General features: G+C 43.0%; 1 protein-coding gene across 4 annotated transcripts in view; it reads left to right on the top strand.

The window, feature by feature from the left end:
* The window catches only part of GCM1 (glial cells missing transcription factor 1), a 98,943-nt gene that overhangs the window by 38,805 nt on the left and 42,123 nt on the right, over nucleotides 1-18,015 (top strand). For 3 of the 4 annotated variants that reach the window (XM_023254062.2, XM_045057653.1, XM_003986242.3), the window contains exons 3-6: nucleotides 4,226-4,478; nucleotides 5,520-5,632; nucleotides 6,609-6,737; nucleotides 8,511-9,546. In XM_023254062.2, coding sequence (XP_023109830.1) covers nucleotides 4,226-4,478; nucleotides 5,520-5,632; nucleotides 6,609-6,737; nucleotides 8,511-9,248 — 1,233 coding nt within the window. In that variant the 3' untranslated portion in view covers nucleotides 9,249-9,546. Of the gene's footprint in view, nucleotides 1-4,225; nucleotides 4,479-5,519; nucleotides 5,633-6,608; nucleotides 6,738-8,510; nucleotides 9,547-18,015 lie in introns of those variants that run through there. The other variant, XM_045057654.1, reaches the window with a different exon arrangement.

Genomic DNA, 18,015 nt, shown 5'->3' with positions numbered 1-18,015 from the left:
TAAAAAATGAAAAGATGGGGCCGCTGAGTGGCTCAATCAGTGGAGAGTTCAACTCTTGATTTTGGCTTAAGTCATCGTCTTCCAATTCTCAAGTTTAAGCCCTGTGTTGGGCCCCTGAGCTGACAAGCGCAGGGCCAGCTTGAGATTCTTTCTCCCCGTCTCTCTCTGTTTCTCCCTTGCTCTCATGCTCACTCTCTCTCTCTCTCTCTCTCTCTCAAAATAAATAAATAAACTTAAAAAAAAAAGTGTTTAAAAAAAAAGACAGTCAAATGTAGAAAATACCGTAAGCTCTAAAACCTCAACAATGTCAAAATAATTGAAAACACACAGTGTTCTCCAGCTACAAAGGAATCAAACTAGAAATTAATAGCAAAAGGAAATAGGAAAATCTGCAAATACGTGGCAACTAAGCAATCTATTTCTAAATAATCCATAAGTCAAAGAGGAAGCTTCCAAGAGAGATACATTAAACTGACCTGGGGGGGAATACAGTGGAGATCACTTCTTCCTCCGAACATCTGAGACACTTGTACGTATAAGTTCCCCTCCTGGTTTGTGGGGTTTATGGTGCTGACCAGCCTGCAGGGGCCACTCACCTTTAAAATGAAAATCTCCATTTTTCTACAAGTTTGCTTTGCCCTTTTCTCTGCTACCCTGACTGTTGTGCTTTGTGTTTGAGTAATTTAAATTCATCAGTAGATCTTTATAGTCCAAATTGTTAAAGATCCACATCTGAATGTTTTTTTAAAGTTCATTTCTGAGAGAGAGACAGAGAGAATCCCAAGCAGGCTCCGAGCTGACAGTGCAGAGCCCAACTTGGGGCTCCATCCCACAAACTGTGAGATCATGACCTGAGCTGAAAGCAAGAGTCAAACACTCTGAGCCACCCAGGTGCCCTCACATTTTAATGTTTTAACCAGAATTTTTATTACTTCAGAAGATAAATACTATGTGTTCTGTGGTATTACTGTGACCACAGAAAACAAGAGGGCATTGTTTAGAGCCTTGGGTTAGAAGGAAGAGAAGGGGTGGGGGGTAGAACAAGCTGGAGTGGGGCTGCCTGAGGTGAAACTTACTTAGCTCAGAATTACCAGAGAATTGGGGGAGGAGGAAAGACCTGGAAAAAGCCCACAGTCCATTCTGCACCTTAGCCTGGGCATGAGTGTTTTCTGGAAGCTCTGTTGTGGAGCAGAGGGGACTCTCTGAACACCACACTGCCTTCTCCTTGCACAGCTTCCTGTTCCCACACCACGACAGGTACAGTGTGGCACAGGAAGGGCTCACCTGTGCCGTTCTGAGAAAGAAGGCTGTGGAAGAAGTTGTGCCACTAAAGCTTTTGCTTTATAGGGGCTTGGATGCCCATCTTGCATTTGGCTTGGCAAAGTTGAAAGCATGAAGTGACATCTCTGTGGGTCTTCTCTCTCCTGAAAGTCAGTGGCTCTTACAACAACACTGCTTGTGGCCTCAGATCTAGTAAAGTAATAATAGCTAAAATTGGTACAGAACTTGCTATGCTCCAGGCACTGTTTCAAATGCTTTGTGTATGGTAACTCATTCAATCTCATAACATCCCTATGAGTTGGGTACTCCTGTTCCCTCTGTTTTACAGAGCAGGACGTGGAGGCACGGAGAGGACAAGGAACTTTGTTAAGACTTCACAAGGCTGTCTGCCTCACAGGTCTTTTTTTTTTTTTAATTTTTTTTCTACATTTATTTATTTTTGAGAGACAGAGACAGCGTGAGCAGGGGAGGGGCAGAGAGAGAAGGAGACACAGAATCCAGAACAGGCTCCAGGCTCCAAGCTGTCAGCATAGAGCCCGACTCGGGGCTCAAACCCACGAACTGTGAAATCATGACCTGAGCTGAAGTTGGACGCTTAACCAACTGAGCCACCCAGGCGCCCCTGCCTCATAGGTCTTAACCAGGAATTAAGAAACATCCTGTAATGGGCCAGACAGTCTCAGCTATGACTACTTGACTCTACCGTGGTAGTGTGAAAGTATCCACAGACAACACTTAAATGGATGAACATGGCCGTGTTCTAATAAAACTTTATTTACAAAAACAGATAGTGGGCTGGATTTGACCCATGGACCCTAGGTTGCAGACCCCAGCTCTTAACTGTTAACTAGCACTATACCTCATGTACGTGAAACCTCTCATTTATGTTTCCTCAGATTCTTGTCTGTTCCCATGACATTCCATTCAAATGGCAACTGTCATTTTAGGAAACTTACAGTTTACAACACATCTGCTCTTCACAGTATTTTTTGAAGAATGTTTTATCACTGTCCAAAGAGTTTATTTATTTATTTATTTTGAAAGAGACCAAGTGGGGGAGGAGCAGGGAGAGAGAGGGACAGAGAGAAAGCCCCAAGCAGGTTCTGCACTGATAGCACAGAGCCCAACGTGGGGCTCAACTCACGAACCGTGAGATCGTGATCTGAGCCGAGATCAAGAGTTGGACACTCAACCAACTGAGCCACCCAGGCACCCCTCACTGTCTCCATTTTAGAAAAGAGCAAAATGAGGCTTCAGAGACAAAGTCACTTGCCCAGGGTCTTGTGTTACGAAGTTCTTTGGCATGTTCTAAACTTGAGATCTAACTCAGTAAACACCAACTTTCCCATGCTGCCCTTCCATTCTAATGTTGATGTTTGCTTTTTTCCTTCTAAAATGCTTTTTTCTCATAGTCTATTTTGTGCTTTCTTGTTGGGGAATCAAAGGAGAAGCACCCTGTCTTCTTGTGAACCTTATAGAATCTTCTCTCTGAGCTTTTAGAATCTTCTTGATGAAAAGTCTTATATCATGCCAGGTCTCTGAGGGCTATGGGGATGGACACAATCTAAGCTTGAGTATGGAGACTACTTAATGATTGTCATTCTTTTTTTTTTAATATTAAATTTATTGCCAAATTGTTTTTCATACAACACCCAGTGCTCATCCCAACAGGTGCCCTCCTCAATACCCATCACCTCCCCTCCCCTCCCTCCCACCCCCCATCAACCCTCAGTTTATTCTCAGTTTTTAAGAGTCTTTTATGTTTTGATTGTCATTCTTAAGAACTAGGAGGGATCTGTCAAATGCAGGATCTATGCACCAAAGGGCCAAAGGAATGTGAGGCTCAGCATCAGTGACTAACATTTATTTAGAGTGTAATCCATGGTTGGTGCTGTGCTTAGTATTTTTATATATTATCATCTTCTCGGAACCACTCTTGAGGTAGGCAGGTCTCATTATCCTTCTGCAGATGAAGAAACAGAAGCAGAGAAAGCCCAACAACATACGCTATAAAGATTGAATGTAATGTCTCTCTGACTTTTTTGAGGAGAGCTTAGATGTTCATGTATCGGAAATACTGCCAGTGGCTGGGCAATAAACAGAAGTTACCAGCCAAAGTAAACTCTTCCTTATTCCTCTGCCTTGTTTGAGGCCCATGGATATGCTAGCAGAGAAAAAGGAAGACAATCTCCCCAGGAGAGACAGCAGCTCTCAGAACCCTCCCTAACCAGGCCTCCTCAGTTTTCCCAATGCTTATCTCTGGTGCCTTTGCCTAAACCCTTAGCATTCCCAATAAGGTATCTACAGTGTGGTATGAGACATTATCTCACTACCCTGCCACGATGTTTTCCACTGTGATTGTGTAAGAGCACAAAAATATTACTTCACCCTCAAAAATTCTTTGTTTTTAATGTTTATTTATTTATTTTTGAGAGAGAGCACAAGCAGGAGAGGGACAGAGAGAAAAGGAGACACAGAATCTGAAGCAGGCTCTATGCTCCAGGCTCCGAGCTGTCAGCACAGAGCCCGACACAGGGCTCGAACTCACAAACCATGAGATTATGACCTGAACCAGAGTCAGATGCTTAACCAACTGAACCACCCAGAAACCCCTCACCCTCAAAAATTCTTAGTGGGAAATGGTCAGTTAAGTCTTATCACCAAGTTCTAGAGAAACATCAGTGGGGTAGAATTCAGGGGAAGCTGGGAGACTTCCAACTTCTGAAATTACAACTCATTTTGGTCCGGGGAGCAAGTCTTCTGTAGACACAGCATCTTCTGTTCCTGCCGCCGCGCTGTGCCCAGATCCTGCCGTCAGAACGAAACCCTGGTTGGTCTTTGCCAAAGGTCTCTCGGCAGCTCTTGGTGCCAAACCATCTTCGCATCTATGAACAGTTGTGTTTTCTCGCTTAAAATACAGCAACATTGTTTGTGTTTCTGTCAGAACGTGAAAAAGACCGACTGGTTCCAGGAGTGGCCAGATTCCTACGAGAAGCACATCTACAGCTCAGAGGACAGGAATGCGCAGCGGCACCTGAGCAGCTGGGCCATGCGCAACACCAACAACCACAACTCGCGCATCCTCAAGAAGTCCTGCCTGGGCGTGGTGGTGTGCAGCCGTGACTGCTCCGCCGAGGAGGGGCGCAAGATCTACCTGAGACCGGCCATCTGCGACAAAGCCCGGCAGAAGCAGCAGAGTGAGTAGGGTCCCCTGGCACAGTGAGGAAGCTGACGTCCACTAGGAGGCTCCTCCCCAGAGGCCAGCACATCCCGGCACATCCCAGCACATCCCGAGGGGTGTGGAGTGTGTGGAGACCAAGGTTGTACCTTATGTAGAACACATTATGGAGAGCCGACCAGCCTCCTCAACCCCCAGTATCTGCCCCACGGATCTGCCGTGCCCAGAGCACCCACCAGTAAAACTGCTCCCCTGGGTCAAGGCACCTGACTCCAGGCCTCTGTTACAAAGCAGACGTGTCACTTCAGGGGCGGACGGGAGTTCATCATGCACCCACAGAAAGTTTAGGGGAAAGTTGTTCGCCACACTTGCCATCTTGGGGAATGGGGCCGAAGATGAACTCAGTGAATGCCTTGATCTGGAGTGGGAGCGGCAGGGCTAAGTTTGAGATGAGACTCCATTCCACGTCCTTTAGATCCATGCCATAATCACGTTTGCTTGGTTTTCCTTTATCGTGTTCCTGGGATTTTGAAGCAGATACGTTCAGCATTCCCTGTGTCTTGCGCACTCCAGCCCCCAAGTTGCCTCACGTTCTGTCCTTGTAATTTGTCTTTAAAACCTGCTCTCAGGAAGGGATCTGCTATCAGTCATTTACACTTTAATGAAAATTTCGTGGCTGTGCTCTTTCTCTCCTGTGACTTTGCTCCTTGACCCTTAATTCTAATTATGAAGTGAAAGAATTCTTTCCTCTTCTCTACCAAGAATTTCAAGTATCAGTAAATAAGTAGGGAGGGATTTTCTGCTCAAAGAGCTCTCCCCTGATCTGTGAAATACCCTGCTGTGGAAGAAACTGCTTCCTTTTCCCCTTGTGTGAGACCTGGGCTGGGACACTTCAATGGCCAGGCCTCCTAGGGTCAGGGGTAATGCCCAGGAGGGGATGAAAGCTCATAAAGCTATGCCCACCTATATTCTCTGCCATCCTGGAATCAGGCCTGCACTGCTAGAGTCGCACAGACTCAGGAGTCAGTTGACATGGCCTCCCTCCTCTGCTCTCTTACAGGGAAACGCTGTCCCAACTGTGATGGGCCTCTCAAGCTGATTCCTTGCCGAGGCCATGGGGGCTTCCCGGTCACCAACTTCTGGAGGCACGATGGACGCTTCATATTTTTCCAGGTTGGACTGGATTTAGAGTGAGGAGATGCCATTTCTCTTTCATTCAAGAAATGTGTACAGAGCACAGGGAGAAGTTTCGTATACAGGAGGTGGACGGGTGGATGAGAGCCTGTACCAAGCCTGAGGCCCACGCTGGGCAAGCAGATGTCTGTACCCATACCTCAGCAGATGCACCATGTACCAGGGAGCCAGCTGACTCTGCCTCGGGCTTCTTGGGGGAGGCAGCTGTCAGTACTCCTATCACACTCGGGCTAGCGCAGTGCAGGGGCATGCAGTCGGCTTCAACAGACCCGAGGTTGAATACCAGCTCTGACCTCTAACCGACTCTGTAAACCTAGACATGTTACTTTGCTCCCCTAAGCCCACAGTTTTACATAAAATGTGGATGTTAAGAAGGACTTTACGGGGGGCGGTGGTGTAAACAGGATAGAGCGTGGCCTCTGATGGCAGACTGCCTGGGTGTCAGGATCAGTGTCCCTGCAGAAAGAGAATGTCCTGATTTGCTAGGGTGTCACCAGCCATTTTTAACAGCCAGCTCACAGAATTCCTGAAGGTCCTAGAGCTGGCTCCCCACTTGCTAAGGAGGTTGCCTGGCTGGTACAGTTTCTCCATGCTTCAGTTTCCTACTCTGAGTGAGGGACAGTAATAATGGTGGTAATACTAATGTGCTTGAAGGTAAAATGAGATCATGTGTTTGTGATCGCATCCTCTACGTACCATAGGAAGCACTTAGAAAGTGGCCCTTGTGATCATTGTGGATATGACTTGGCCAGGTGTGCAAGAGGCACCATGGGAGGAAGGGGCACCATGACCAAAGGCAGGCAGGAAAGCACATGGTGGGTTTAAGAGGTCTCATCAGTCTCATGACAGTCATCAATGGCAACAATGCCCCGTCAGGTGGCAGGGCACAGGATAAGCCTTTATATACCGTGAAGTACAATCTTGTTATTTATTTTACCTCCCTGTCTCCTATAAGTCAAAGGGAGAACACGATCATCCCAAGCCAGAAACCAAGTTGGAAGCTGAGGCAAGAAGAGCAATGAAGAGGGCACAGACGGCATCCTCCTCTGTCTCCTTAAAGCTGAAGGGGAGCCCAGAGACAAAGGTAACATGTCCCCCTATTTGTTCAAAACGTACAACTCACCACCCATGTGGTGGGAGCAATAGATGTCCCTGGTCCCTTCCCACCTCCCAATGAAGTCAAAATACTATCCAGCTCATCTACAAACTAGCATCCACCAAACAAATGGAATCTGGGGGTTTCCTCTTAATTTCTACCATCTTTGTGGTATGTTCTCAAATGTTCATTAAATTCCATATGTTTTTAGAATCATCGTCCCCACTACAATTGAAAAAAGAGATTTGGATTAGTACTTAACCTATATTTGGCACTTTATCTTTCGGTTCTATCAGAAAGGAACCTAAAATGATCTCCACAAAATAATTAGCCTTGTGTTTAGAATTTTCCCCCCAAATTTCCATTCTTCCCCTAAATAGAATATTTCCTCAGCACATTGTCTCAAGATGAAAAACCCACTGTTCTGAAAATAATGGTCATCTGGAGGGTTGGGGTGGGAAAGCCAAACTGTGAAGTGAAGTCTGTGGGTCTGTGGGCATCATACCATAGGTTTGTGGGTATGTCTGCCTCACAGTGGTGCTAATTCCTGTATTTTACTACTGCTCAGGGCTCTACATTTCTTTTCATGAGAACAGAGATGGAGTCAGTCCATCCCTAGAGGTTGTAAATGTGTCTCACATAGGAAAAAATTGTCATTTGAGTCTGTAGGGAAATGTGAGTCCTTGAAACCAAATGGCTGGTCCCTCGTCCCTTCTCCAAGCCATGGGACAGGTTGAAGGACATTTCCTCCCAGTCGCTCTGGCTGGTCATGGTCTCTCCACCTCTACCCTCTTGTTACATAAACAAAAGGATAACTTAATTCTCAACCAGATGCTTTTCCTGTGACTTACTGGAAGGTAGTACACTTCCTTCATTTATAAAAATAAATTTACTACTTATATATTCTACAGGTCCTATTTATGATTCAACAAAATTCCCATGAGTTCAGAGAAAAATCTTGAAGGAAAAAAATAAATAACCCTAGTCTCTCAGACTGGAAACAGCACTAAAATACAGGGAAGTCAAGGAGGGAAGTGATGTGTGTGTGTGTGTGTGTGTGTGTGTGTGTGTGTGTGTGTGTGAGAGAGAGAGAGAGAGAGAGAGAGAGAGAGAGAGAGAGAGAGAGAGATCCCCTGAGAGTTATACTGAGTATAATATAAATCTTTGAAGCCATGACTTGATTCTTCTTAAATAGTCTCTTGCAAGTTCCTCACAAAGGCAGTTAGAATATCAGATTTGTGCTTGAGGATGAAACATTTTATTTTTTTATGATTTTTTTTTCAATGTTTATTTTTGAGAGCAAGAGAAGAGAGTGTGAGCAGGGGAGGGGCAGAGAGAGAGGGAGACACAGAATCCCAAGCAGGCTCCAGCCTCTCAGCCGTCAGCACAGAGACCGACATGGGGTTCGAGCTCACAAACTGTGAGATCATGACCTGAGCTGAAGTTGAACACTTAACCAACTGAGCCTCTCAGGCGCCCTGAGGATGAAACATTTTAAACACACTCACTCTCCTCAGAGTAAAAGGAGTAAGAGTAATTCGACTCTTACTGGTTAGTAGGCTTTAGAGTGGAAATGGAAGAAGCTTCTTTCAGGCTTTAAGTAGTTGTGGTAAGACTCCCCTGTGCATTTGTGCTTCAAGTATGTGAGGAATGAGGAAAATCGGACGGAGCACTGATTTGTGTGGAGTAACTCTGGGTGCCTGTGGTAGTTGTGTCGATTTGCTTAACTTATTAATGTGAGCTTTTCACTTTCCTTTCTAGTCTCTTCCAGGTGAAACACAAAGTTGGGGAAGTTTACCTTTAACTTGGTCTATCCAGGAAGGCATCCAATTGCCTGGTAGTTACGGTGGACGTTTAATAGCTAACACTCCCCAGCAGAAGTCACTGAATGATTCCTTATTCTTCTCCAAGAGTTATTGTTTGGGGGGAACCACTGATCTGGTAGACCCTGCTTCTACCTTGGGCCCCACTAAACTCTATGAGAAATGCAAATTGTCCAGTAGTTGGATTTATAATAGTGGGGACCTGCTTCATCCTGTTTCTGGAGTCTTCTCTGACTACGATGATCGGCAAACGTGGAATAAAAACACTGCTTTGGGGAGAAATTCTCTTAATGACAATCGTTGTCCCAATTATCCTTTTGCTTTGACCAGCTGGCCTTATGATCTCTCCCCTTCTCAGAACTCTTCAGAACCCTTTTCCCAGCAGATTCCCGTGGAACCACCTGCAGCCGAAAGTAGCTGTCACCCACTATGGCCAAATCCAGGGGGTGATCTTTACGAAGAGAAGGTGCATGTGGATTTTAACAGCTGCTACCCTTCCACCACATGCCACTCACGTCAGGAAGACCCCTTTCTCCTCACCTATACCCCCCACCCCCACCATCAGTATTCATTGACAGGCAAGAGCAGCGAGTGGGATTTTAATGAAGAAATGAGGGGCATGGGTTTGGATCACTACAACAATGAGATGCTTCTAAACCTCTGTCCTTTAAGATGATCCAAATAGAAATCCTGGGACACTACTAGCAGGAATGTAATTTAGTGCAGACGCTGTGGAAAACAGTTACAGAGGTTCCTCAGAAAACTAAAAGTAGAACTACCATGCGATCCAGCTATTTTCCTTGTAGGTGTGTATCCACAGAAACTGAAATCCTTATCTCAAAGAGGCACCTGCACTCCCATGTTCACTGCAACGTTATTCACAATAACCAAAGTACAGAAACAACCTAAGTGTCCATCAACAGATGAATGGATAAAGAAAATATGGTGTGTACACACACACACACACACACACACACACACATATTCAATGGACTATTATTCAGCCACACAAAAGCGAGGAAATCCTACCATTTGGGATGACATGGATGGACCTTGAGGGCATTATGCTAAGTGAAATCAGTCAGACAGAAAAAGACAAATACTGTATGATCTCACTTACACGTGGAATATAAAAAAATAAATGCAGACTCCTAGAAACAGGTCAGATTGGTGGTTGCCAGAGGTGGGGGATGAGAGGTGGGGGGTAAAATTCAGTGAAGGAGATCAAAGGATACAAACTTCCAGTTTTCAGATAAACTAAGTTCTGGGGATGTAATGTACAACATGATGACTCTGGTTAATAGTACCGTATCGTTGTATATTGGAAAGCTGCTAAGAGAGTGGATCTTAAATGTTCTTATCACAAGGGAAACAATATTTGTAACTATGTGAAGCAATGGATATTAAGTAAGCTTCTTGTGGTGAAAATTTGGCGGTAATACATATATCGGGTCATTATGTTGTACATCTTAAACCTATACAATGTTATATGTTAATTGTATCTCAATAAAACTGGAAGAAAAGAAAAAGGTGACCCAGATTTTTTACAACCATTCAAAATAACTGTTTTAGTAAATTGCTGAAAGAATTTATTTGGGAAAGAGTTTTCAAAAACATAACCACACATAAATCGAAATTATGACAACAAGCAGAAGGCACAACTTCCTTCTTCACACAAGGAATTTGGGTCCTCCTCCATTCCGGTCTCCCCATGCTTAGTGAGGAACTCGTCCCGTCTGTGGAAGGAAATGGCCTCTGCTTTTTTTCTCCCCCCACATTACGTGGGGTTCTCGGCACCTCTGCTGCCTTAACTGTTACATTTTCATTGTCCTTGAATCCTATCAAACAGCAGAGATGTGAAAAGCCCACCTACCTAGGAACTCACATATGCCTTCTTGAAAACTGAGGATGAAGCAACAGAGATTAAGGGTAAAAGAGCTTCGGAGGTGTAGAAAGATGAAGATTCTACCACTGAGGTATTTAATGCTTTGTCTAGTATTGTGGGATTCGTTCATGAAATATGTGTTTTCTGGTTGATTTCTAAGACTTGTCAAGACAAGGAGTATGAACTAATTGCATCTAAGACCATGAGCAGCAAGACTAAACAGCCACAGGAAGAAAAATCCCCATGGGGCCGAATGGCCTCTTGCTCTTCTGTCCCCACTGCCTTCTCCTTCCATGAAGGCTTAGATTTTGTCTTATTTACCTTTGTTTTTATAGGGCCTAACCAGTGCCAAGTTCATGATACGTGAAAGTCCTTATGTAATTAACATGGCCATGGTTGGCCCCCTGTATCTGGATGCCAGTTCCTCTTCTTTGCTAAAGTATTTTATAGTGAAAGATGAGCCTGGACATAGAATCTGGAAAGAACTGTGCAATAAACAAATATTTTCCAAAATTAATTTGCATTGCTATTTGAATGATAACCAATGGACATAATACAAAATTTGGTTCCCGGTCTCCTCCTTAAGGGAATATTGACTCATTTCTTGTCTGTTCTTCCAGATATATATATATATATATATATATATATATATAGAGAGAGAGAGAGAGAGAGAGAGAGAGAGAGAGAGAGAGAGAGAGACAGAGAGACAGAGAGACAGAGAGACAGAGAGACAGAGACAGTGAGAGAGAGAATCATACCAGGTTCATTGCTAGCATGTCTCTTGTCATTTGGGGACACAATCTGGACATCAGGTCCTTATAAGCACATAGGACCACAGTTGCCTCATTTTTAATGGTACAGAATACATTACATGACTGTATTATAGTTAATTTAAATAGTCCCCTATTAGTAGACATTTAGATTGGGTTGAATCTACTTTATTTTTTGTCCAAGTGCATAAAACTTGCATGTTCAGTTTAGCAGAGTTCTAAAGCAAATTCTTATACAAGCACTATCCAGGTCAAGAAATAGAACTTTCTGCTAGTTCAGTAAATCAAGGTCCCCTGGTTGCAGCCCCCAATCTCACCCACTCCTGATCTTAAACCCCTTCCTGCATCCTGAAGGTAATTGCTGGAATGACTTTTTATATTTTTACTGCCTTTGCATGACTATTAAAGAACAGTTTGGTTTTGTCTTTTGGGGGGAACTTAACAAATAGAATCATATGGGAGACTGCAAAAAAAAGTATTGAAATATAACATACGTACAGAAGAGTGCACAAATCATAGTCTACAGCTCAATAAATCACAAGCACACACAAATGTAGCCATCACCTGGTTAGCACATATTCTGCTCAACATTGTGTCCGTAAGAATCAGATTGTTGTGTGTAGTTGTAGCTGGTTATTTCACTGCTACATTACATTTATTTATTTTTTCTTTTTGGAAGTTTTATTTTTTAAAAGGTTTTTTTTTTAATTTTATTTATTTATTTTGAGAAAGAGAGAGAGAGCACAAGCAGGTGAGGGGCACAAACAGGTGAGAAAAGGAGAGACAGAATCCCAAACAGGCTCTGCACCATCAGCACAAAGCCTGATGCGGGTCTCGAAACTACGAACTGGGAGATCATGACCTGAGTTGAGATCAAGAGTCAGATGTTTAACCGACTGAACCACCCAGGTGCCCCACATTTATTTTAAGTTTTTTTATTTAAGAAATCTCTACACCCAACGTGGGGCTCAAACTTGACCCTAAGATAAAGAGCCACACGGTAAGCCAGCCAGGTGCTCCTCAATTTATTTTTATTTCACCCCAAATGTCTTTTTCCCATGCTCTAAAATAAGGTGTCTGCTTGCTAAAAATTTTGGCTCAAAATTCTTTGAGAAAGTAGTGTGCCATGAAATTCAGCTCCTCTCTGAGATTTCCAGGATTTTGTATCTCTTCATCCTGCATGGTCCTTGAGTATATACAACCACTGGATCTGAGAGTTTGAGCTAAGTTTAAAGGTCACTTGTGCAACAAGTGTCTGAAGACACAAGAATCTCTCTTACTATTTGCCAAACAAAAGTTTACCCAGCATGTTTTCATTGCTTTGCAGAGAAGGGAGTTTCTTTTCTTTAGAGCATAATCACCAAATAAAAACAATAGACTTAAAATGCACTTTAGTGTACCTTGAATGTTCTGATTTTCCTTGTTTTTCAAAGGGAGAATTCTTATTGTTCCACCTCTGAGCAGGGATGGAGTAGATTAGTGTGTGGGTTTAACTTTTTTTTTTTTTTTTTAACTGGGATATAATTGACCCTACCATGTTAGTTTTAGCTACACGACATAATGATTTGGTATTTGTATATATTGTGAAATGATCCCCGCCATAAGTCAGCATCCATCATCACACAGGGTTACAAGTTTTTTTCTTGTGATGAGAAGTTATAAGATCTACTCTCTTAGCAACTTGCAAATATATAGTTTCATTTTATCTCCTGTGCATGTTTAACTTTAGCAGAAACTGCCAAACTGTTTTTATAAAATGGCTATATCATTTTGCATTCTCACCAGTAATGTACATGAGTTCCCGTTGCTTCTTGACCCAGTCTTTTAAATTTTAGCCATTCTAATAGGTAGGTAGTGCTATTTCAGTGTGGTCTTAATTTGCATTTTCCCTGATGATGTATGCTGTTGAACTTCTTTTTGTATGCTTATTTGCCATTTGTATATCCTCTTTGGTAAAGTGTCTATTCAAAACTTTTGTCCACTTTTTTTTAAATGTTTATTTATTTTTGAGAGAGAGAAAGAGTGTGAGAACAAGTGGGGGAAGGGGCAGAGAGAGAGAGGGAGACACAGAATTGAAGAGACTCCAGGCTCCAAGCTGTCAGCACAGAGCCTGACATGGGGATGGAACTCATGGACCGCGAGATCATGACCTGAGCTGAAGTCAGACGCTTAACTGACTGAGCCACTCAGGTGCCCCTGTCCACTTTTTTATTGGGTTGATTTCCCAATAAAAAAATTGTAAGAGTTATATATTCTGGTTATAAGTCTCTTATCAGATATAAGTTTGATTTTTTTTTTTTTTTTTTTTTTTTTTTTTGGAGAGAGAGAAGGAGAATCCCATGAGGGGCAGAGAAAGAGATAGAAGCGGGGCTCACCTGGGGCTTGCGTTTTACCCAAAGTGGGGCACAAGCTTACCTGATGTGGAACTCGAACTCAGTAACTGTGAGATCATGACCTGAGTTGAAGTCAGATGCTTAACTACTGAGCCACCCAGGTGCCCTAGATATTTCCTTTATATCTTTTCGATGAAAGTCTATAATTGGATATGTCTTGCATGTTTTATCTCCAGTTATTGTGTCTTATCAAATACAAGACCACCAAGATTTTCTCTTAGCAATTTTATTTTTCAGCTCTTAAACCTAGGTCATTGCTCCATTTCTAGTTATATGGTATGAGGTAAGCGCTGAGCTTCATTTTATTTTGCACATGGATGTAAAATGGTTTCAGCACCATTTGTTGAATCAAATTTTAATTATTATCTTTGGTTAAATGAATATTCAGAATTTCTGCATTTATGACTATGGTTACAGGTAGACCATTTGGTGTACTATAATTACCTTTCCCTTCTTAGACAACAGATTGTTTATCCCAGAGTTAATAGTTGTCTCCTTTTATTGCTTAGTTTTCTATATAGCAATAGTTTATCCTCAAACACTGTCCAAGCTATACAAGTTGTTTTCTTTTTTTTAAGTTTATTTATTTATTTTGAGAGAGAGAGAGTGAGCAGGGGAGGGGCAGAGAGAGAGAATACAAGCAGGCTCCACACTGCCAGCATGGAGCCTGATGCTGGGCTTGAACCCATGAAATGTGAGATCATGACCTGAACCCAAATCAAGAGTTGGACACTCAAACAACTAAGCCACTCAGGCACCCCAAGTCCTTCTCTTTATAGTAACTCATATTTTTTCTTTTTTTTTTTTCAAGTTTGTTTATTTATTTTTGAGAGAGAGAGGTGCAAGTGGGGAAGAAGCAGAGAGCAGGAGAGACAGAATACCAAGCAGGCTCCACACTATTGGTGCAAAGCCCGACGCAGGGCTCGAACTCACCAACTATGAGATCCTGACTTGAGCTGAAATCGAGAGTCAGATGCTCAACCAAGTGAGCCACCCAGGCACCCCCTCATATTTTTCTGAAAGGCAATCCTGGAACCTTCCATCTCTCCTCAACTGTGGACAGACTGTGCAATAATCCTGATGCTCTCCTGTCCTGCTGTTTCTCTTCACCATCTTCTTTGGACTTTCTTCTCCTTTTTGTGGGATTCCACATCTTTCTCATTGGTATAGTTCCTCATTTGGTGGAGCACACACCCCACTAGTTTCCTATGAAAAAAATGGATGAGAGATAGTTTTTGAACTCTTGGATATTTGAAAATGTCTTAATTCTATTCACATATTTGACTGAGGCTTTAGCTGAGAATAGAAGTCTAGGTGGTGGGGCACCTGGATGGCTCAGTCTATAAAGCATCTGACTCTTGATTTTAGCTCAGGTCATGATCTTGCACTTTGTGAGATCGAGCCCCGAGTCAGGCTCTGCACTGACAGCATGGAGCCTGCTTGGGATTCTCTCCCTCCCTCCCTCTCTCTCAAAATTAGAAGAAAAGAAGAAAAAGAAGAAGAAGAAGAAGAAGAAGAAGAAGAAGAAGAAGAAGAAGAAGAAGAAGAAGACGTCTGAGTTGGAAGTATTTTCACTAAACAATTTGAAAGTATTCCATCATCTTCTAGCCTTCCGTGTTGCTATTGAGAATAGTGGGATGTTGTTTGATTTCTGGTCCTTTGAATGTGGCCTACTTTTTCTTTTTAGAAGATTTAAAAATTTTTTTATTTTATTTTTGAGAGAGAGAAAGAGAGAGAGAGAGAGAGAGAGAGAGAGAGAGAGAGAGAGAGAGAGAGAATCTTAAGTAGGCTTCATGCTTAGTGTGGAACCTGATATGGGGCTCGATCTCATGACTGTGACATCATGACTTGAGGCAAAGTCAAGAGTTGGACGCTTAACTGACTGAGCCACCCAGGTGCCCCCCTTTTTAGAAGCTTTTAAGATATTTTTTGTTATTTCTGATTATCTGAGATTTCATGCTAATGAGCTTCGATGTGGGTCTTTATATAAGCACCAGGTTCTTACTGAATTCAGTTCTGGGTCATGTTCTTATATTTAAAAGGATCATAATTTTATTTTCTTTCTTTTTCTGGTTCTCTTTTTGAAACTTCTTTTAGTTGGGTGTTGTAGCCAACAGATTGTCATTGTCACCTACTCATTACTTGCCCTGGGCATGGTACTCATGCCAGCCACTCTGCCAGGCAACATCGCATCGCCTGTGTTTACTAAGCATTGACTACTTGCAAGAACCATACTTGGGCCTAGAGAAAGTCAGAAGATGTAATACTTGATCAAAGGAATCCAAATCTATTGAGGTCAAGGTAAAATACAAATAGAAAAATATAAACAGCAAATAAAGTGGAAACAGATATTAGCAATTACTCTAGCACTAAAATTTACTTTAATTGTCATGCTTCATCTATTCATAAATAGCCTGTCACCTGGAGTAACACCAGGTTTCTAGCAATGACTTAGAATGGCTCAAATATAAAGAAATGTCAACAGCTGATCAAACCCAATGATCAAGACTATAATTCTGACTTTGATAAACATATAATAAGAACAAAGTGTCCAGAGTATGAACTAATTCTACCACCTTTATTTTGTATAAAAACAAAGTCATTTATCATTGAGTTCAGGGTGGCAGACCAAATTTATGCCTTCGTCACCTCTTCTTGAGATGTTCCTCAATGTCCGTAATGAAGTACAAAGGAGCGCACTTACAAGCCAAGAGAACATAAGGGAGATCATAAGGGTATAAGAAAGGTCAACACATTTCTGGGAGATGGGAAGTAGATGGAGGGTACACAGACCCATGTAGTGAGGAGGTGTAACAATGGAATAGAGGTGGGGCTCTGGAGAGGCTGCGGGCTTCAGGTCACGGAGCTGGAAAGTAGGAATGGGGAAGGTGGGAGCTCCAAAAATGGGACCAACACTAGAAAGACTTTCTACAGATCAGCTGCTACCTGTCAGGCCCTCTCCTAGCGGGTGTTCATCCAAACGTGTATCCTAGGGATTAAAAACAAAATAACTTTTAAAATCAACCACAGACAGAATACAGAAGACCTCATAAAAATTACAGCACAGAACATAACTTTTGCAAAGTTAAAGGTGTAGTTGACAGATGGCAAAGGGGGAAACGTGGAAGGAAATTGAGATAGGGTCCCTTATATCCTTGTGTGGAAGGGAGTCACCAGATGCTGACCAACATTGATGGGATAATAAATAATGGTTTAATGTGTTATTTCAAAGCTTCCAAGTATCTACTAGAAGCATTGAAGAATAATTCAATAACAACATATGACAGAAAAATCATGAAAAGGAAGGTAGAGGGGAAGAAGAGGAATGGCCATGCCCCTGAGTTAAATTCATTCTGGGAAGTCTATGGGTATCCAGACTAGGTAAACTAAGAAACAGAAGAATAAGGAGAGGATTTAATTTTTTTTTAATGTTTATTTACTCTTTGAGAGAGAGAGGGAGAGACAAAGTGTGAGTGGGGAGAGCAGCAGAGAGAGGAGACACAGGATCCAAGGCAGGCTCCAGGCTCCAAGCTGTCAGTGCAGAGCCCAATGTGGGTCTTGAACTCACGGGCCATGAGATCATGACCTGAGCCGAAGTCAGAAGCTTTATCAACTGAGCCACCCAGCTGCCCCTGTCACAAATACTTTTGATTGGCTTCCATTCATTGTGTGTGATTAATAATATTTGTGTTTATGACATGAGTGCTAACAGCTGTGCTTCTACTCTGCATCTTCCTAGTGCCAAATATACTAGCTGGTTCTGAGTGGCCCTCCATTTAGGGAGTGCTTTCCTGGGTCTTCATACATAAGATTTAATCAGGAACCAGACCAATGGAGAGTAGTGAGCCCAGAGAGGCAGGTGAGAAGACCCCTGGGCTGATCAGTGGAATGAATGGGAGTAAGGACAGCCTGTAAGTGTCCTTGACTCCAGAAGGTGCCTTAAAGGCCATTGCTTTTCTTTTGTCAATGAGCCTCTACCAGTAGGGGTCAAAGTTAAACTGCCCCCTGACATCAGGGCTTTATTGGAGGGTGGAAGTGACTGTCTTGGGGGCCAAGTGGGTCCTTTTAAACTCACGGATGAGGGTGAGTGAGACAGGAAGACCCTTTAAAAGTGGGGTGAGGGGATGGTTGGGGGAGATGAATAATCACGTGTGGTGACTGAGGAAAAAAAGATAGGATGGGGGCGCCTGGGTGGCGCAGTCGGTTAGGCGTCCGACTTCAGCCAGGTCACGATCTCGCGGTCCGTGAGTTCGAGCCCCGCGTCAGGCTCTGGGCTGATGGCTCAGAGCCTGGAGCCTGTTTCCGATTCTGTGTCTCCTTCTCTCTCTGCCCCTCCCCCGTTCATGCTCTGTCTCTCTCTGTCCCAAAAATGAATAAATGTTGAAAAAAAAAAAA

The sequence above is a fragment of the Felis catus genome, chromosome B2 (assembly GCF_018350175.1).
Source record: "Felis catus isolate Fca126 chromosome B2, F.catus_Fca126_mat1.0, whole genome shotgun sequence".
In the NCBI taxonomy this organism is placed as follows: domain Eukaryota; kingdom Metazoa; phylum Chordata; class Mammalia; order Carnivora; family Felidae; genus Felis; species Felis catus.
The sequence above is the reverse complement of the archived record's forward strand: the minus strand, read 5'-3'. Positions and strand labels throughout refer to the sequence as shown.